We start from the raw sequence: 2,876 nt of genomic DNA on the forward strand, positions 1-2,876 counted from the left end.
CTGCCAGTCCCCGCGCCTCGCCCCACGCCTCGCCCCACGCCCACGCAGCCCCAACGAGCCGAAGGGGCGCGCAGCCCCGCGCGGCCCCGCGCAGCCCGCCCTCCGGGTCGTTCACCCCGTCGCCCCGACACGTGCCGCTCCGGCCGGGCCCCGCACAGTGGGCCAGAGGACCGGCGGAGGCGGCCAAAGTCCCGGACGCGTTTTGAGCTCCAGAGTCGCCAAATGGAACTCGAACCAAACGTGTGACCCCACCGATGGATTGCTCTCCGAACGAGGAATCCATTGGTGGGGTCACACGTTCGGGTCGAGTCCCAATTAGCGACTCTGGAGATCAAAACGCGTGTGGAGTTTGGCCGCCTCCACTAGTCTTCTCGCCCACTGTGCCCCGAGCCCCAACGCGGCGGCGTCAACATCGGGGCTGCCGTCAAGACATTGGACAATTTGATTCACGTGTGGCGCCTACGCGATCCACCATCCGCCATCCACGCCGTCATGCCCGCGGTGTCGAAGGGGAGCACACACACACACACATACGGCGGAAGCAAGATAGCTACAGAGCGTTCGCCTAATAGCATCAACATGAAATGCGATTTTTATTCGAGGAGAGAGCCTCCGCCAGCACGGCGAGCAGCTTCCACTGCTGAACATTTCAAAAGTTTAGGTTGCTACGTACACACGCGCGATGCATGTGTGTGCGTGTTTTCCTCCCGCGAGAACGCGTCGTCTTTCTCAAGACCACATGTGCGGATCGCATAGCGCCGCGTTCAGTTCCGTGTCCGTCGCGATGTCGCGTCGGATTGGCTGGCCGCGTCGTCTGTCGCGTCGTCTGCTCGCCGCTCCCAGCGCGCTATTTCGGTATTTCGGTGTCGGCACTGTAGGGGCGCCGGTTTTACTCGCGCCCGCTTTACACGGCGCCTCTAAGAGTGTCATCCCGGTTATGGCCGGGTCGCCCCCTGGGGAGTCGGTCGGCCTTTAAGTGACGAGTGTACAGTCGCGCAAAACACTATTTCTCAGCACTGAGCGCACGTGTCCGACTCACAGTGGGCCAGAAGACCGGTGGAGGTGGCCGAAATTCTGGACGCATTTTGATCTCCAGAGTCGCTAAATGGGACTCGAACCGAGCGTGTTACCCCATCAATGGATTCCTCGTTCGGAGAGCAATCATTGGTGGGGTCACACGTTCGGTTCGAGTCCCATTTAGCGACTCTGGACCTCAAAACGCCTCTAGAGTTTTGGCCACCTCCACCGGTCTTCTGGCCCACTGTGCGACTGTCCGCGCCAAAAGCCAAGCGAGAGCCACGACACTTGGCAAACAAGACCACGACGCCGCCGACGCCTGAATGGCGTGGCGGCGGCAGCCAAAGCCATTGTGGTCTGCCGGGCCGGGCGCCGGGCGGAGTAGTGCAGAGAGGTTAGGTTGACGTACCTCCACTGCCGAAGTGGCGGAACTCCCACACTGTCCCATTCGAGGTCCCATTAGCACGGCCCGGAGAGGTCTGCAGGCTCATTCCGCATCGGCGCTTCCGTCTCTCTCGCACTCACGGGGCGTCCCGCAAGGGTGCGAGAGAGACAGAGCATTGGAATCGGCCTATGTGCCAGCGTGACGCACCGCCGGAGCCTTGGCTTTTGTTAGTCCAGACCGTCAAAACATTCGGCGACTTTGGCGTTTCGAAGAGGCGCGATGCTTGGACACGTCCTTCCGCTGCGATCGCCTCAAAGAGCCAGCCGTGAGAGGCCGCCGTCGTGACTTGGTAACGAGCATACGCGCCAAACGACAGCTTTTTCCGCGAATTCGGTGAAAAATAATGTAGGGGAACATGGGTAATCAATGTCATCCCATCTCAGAATGACGCCAAATGTTTAACTTTGTCATCAAACCACGCAAAATTTTTTTGTTTTTACTTTTAGCTCTTGTTGACATACCTAGGCACTTCCAGGCGGCGTGTCACACAACGGCGCTCTATCGACGTGACTTTGCCGCGTCCGCTCCAAGCAAGACCGCCTCGGCCTCGCGTCCTCGCCCCCCACTGCCACACTGCCCGCCTCTCTATTTAGCGAGTATAAAGCTCTGCGTCGGCCGCCGGCCGGCCAGTCGCCATTTACTAGCAACTTTGCTCAACCGCACGAGTCGACTGCCAACAGGTGAGCCGAACGCCTCCCGTTCCTAAAGCCTGGAAATCCTGCAGGAAAAAGAGGTGTTTTCCGCGTGTTTCCGCGCCAAACTGGCGAGCACTGGAAGACCGGGGCTGTCTGTACCCCACGCTGCCCGTCAGGCCCAAAGCACACCACGGGCGGGGTAGCGACGCGGCCGGGTCAGTTCGTTCGACGGCGTGCTTCAGGTGACTCTGTTTCCGCAGCCATGCTCCGCCTGTCCGTCGTCGTCCTGGTGTGCCTGGCCGCGCTGCTGGCGGTGTTCGTCGCCGTGGAGGCCATGCCGCAGGGCCAGGCCAGCCCCCCGTCCGTCGGCGCCGACCCTTGCACCTGGGGGCCGTCCTACTGGTGCGCCAACCACCAGAACGCCCAGAAGTGCCAGACCACGTCCTGGTGCCTGGAGAAGAAGATGCTGCAGTGAGCACCACGCCGACGCCGTCAAGGACCTGCCCGTCAACGAACCAAAAACCACTCTCTGTGTCTTTGTAATAAAGGCCGCTTTTCTTAAGCCTTGTTTACGTGCCTTCGCTCTGTTCCCTTCAAAGCCGGTTACGGAAGTCCTAGGATTATGTAGACGCAAGGTCAGAGCGACGGGTGTCTCGAGGGCGATGCCCAGCCGCTTCGCTTGCGCAACGCCCTGCAGAGGGCCGCCCGGTCGCTCTGTCTCCCTCGCACTCATGGGGCGTCCCGTTGGGGTGCGAGAGAGACAGAGGCGGCGGGCAGGG

At 61.1% G+C, this 2,876-nt stretch overlaps 1 protein-coding gene across 1 annotated transcript; it reads left to right on the forward strand.

Annotated features, from left to right (window-relative positions):
- The first annotated feature begins 1,802 nt into the window (after positions 1 to 1,802).
- Positions 1,803 to 2,659, forward strand: LOC117651692. The gene is made up of 3 exons (XM_034395956.1): positions 1,803 to 1,821; positions 1,909 to 2,142; positions 2,358 to 2,659. Exons 1-3 carry the CDS (start codon positions 1,818 to 1,820, stop codon positions 2,570 to 2,572), a joined length of 453 nt encoding a protein of 150 aa, XP_034251847.1. The 5' UTR covers positions 1,803 to 1,817; the 3' UTR covers positions 2,573 to 2,659.
- The last annotated feature ends 217 nt before the right edge of the window (positions 2,660 to 2,876 follow it).

Source organism: Thrips palmi, unplaced genomic scaffold (assembly GCF_012932325.1).
Source record: "Thrips palmi isolate BJ-2018 unplaced genomic scaffold, TpBJ-2018v1 HiC_scaffold_6, whole genome shotgun sequence".
Lineage (NCBI taxonomy): Eukaryota > Metazoa > Arthropoda > Insecta > Thysanoptera > Thripidae > Thrips > Thrips palmi.

Coding starts and splice junctions, on each gene's coding strand:
- LOC117651692 (XM_034395956.1), top strand. Junction 2,143..2,357: donor CACGAGTCGACTGCCAACAG/GTGAGCCGAACG, acceptor CTGTTTCCGCAG/CCATGCTCCGCCTGTCCGTC.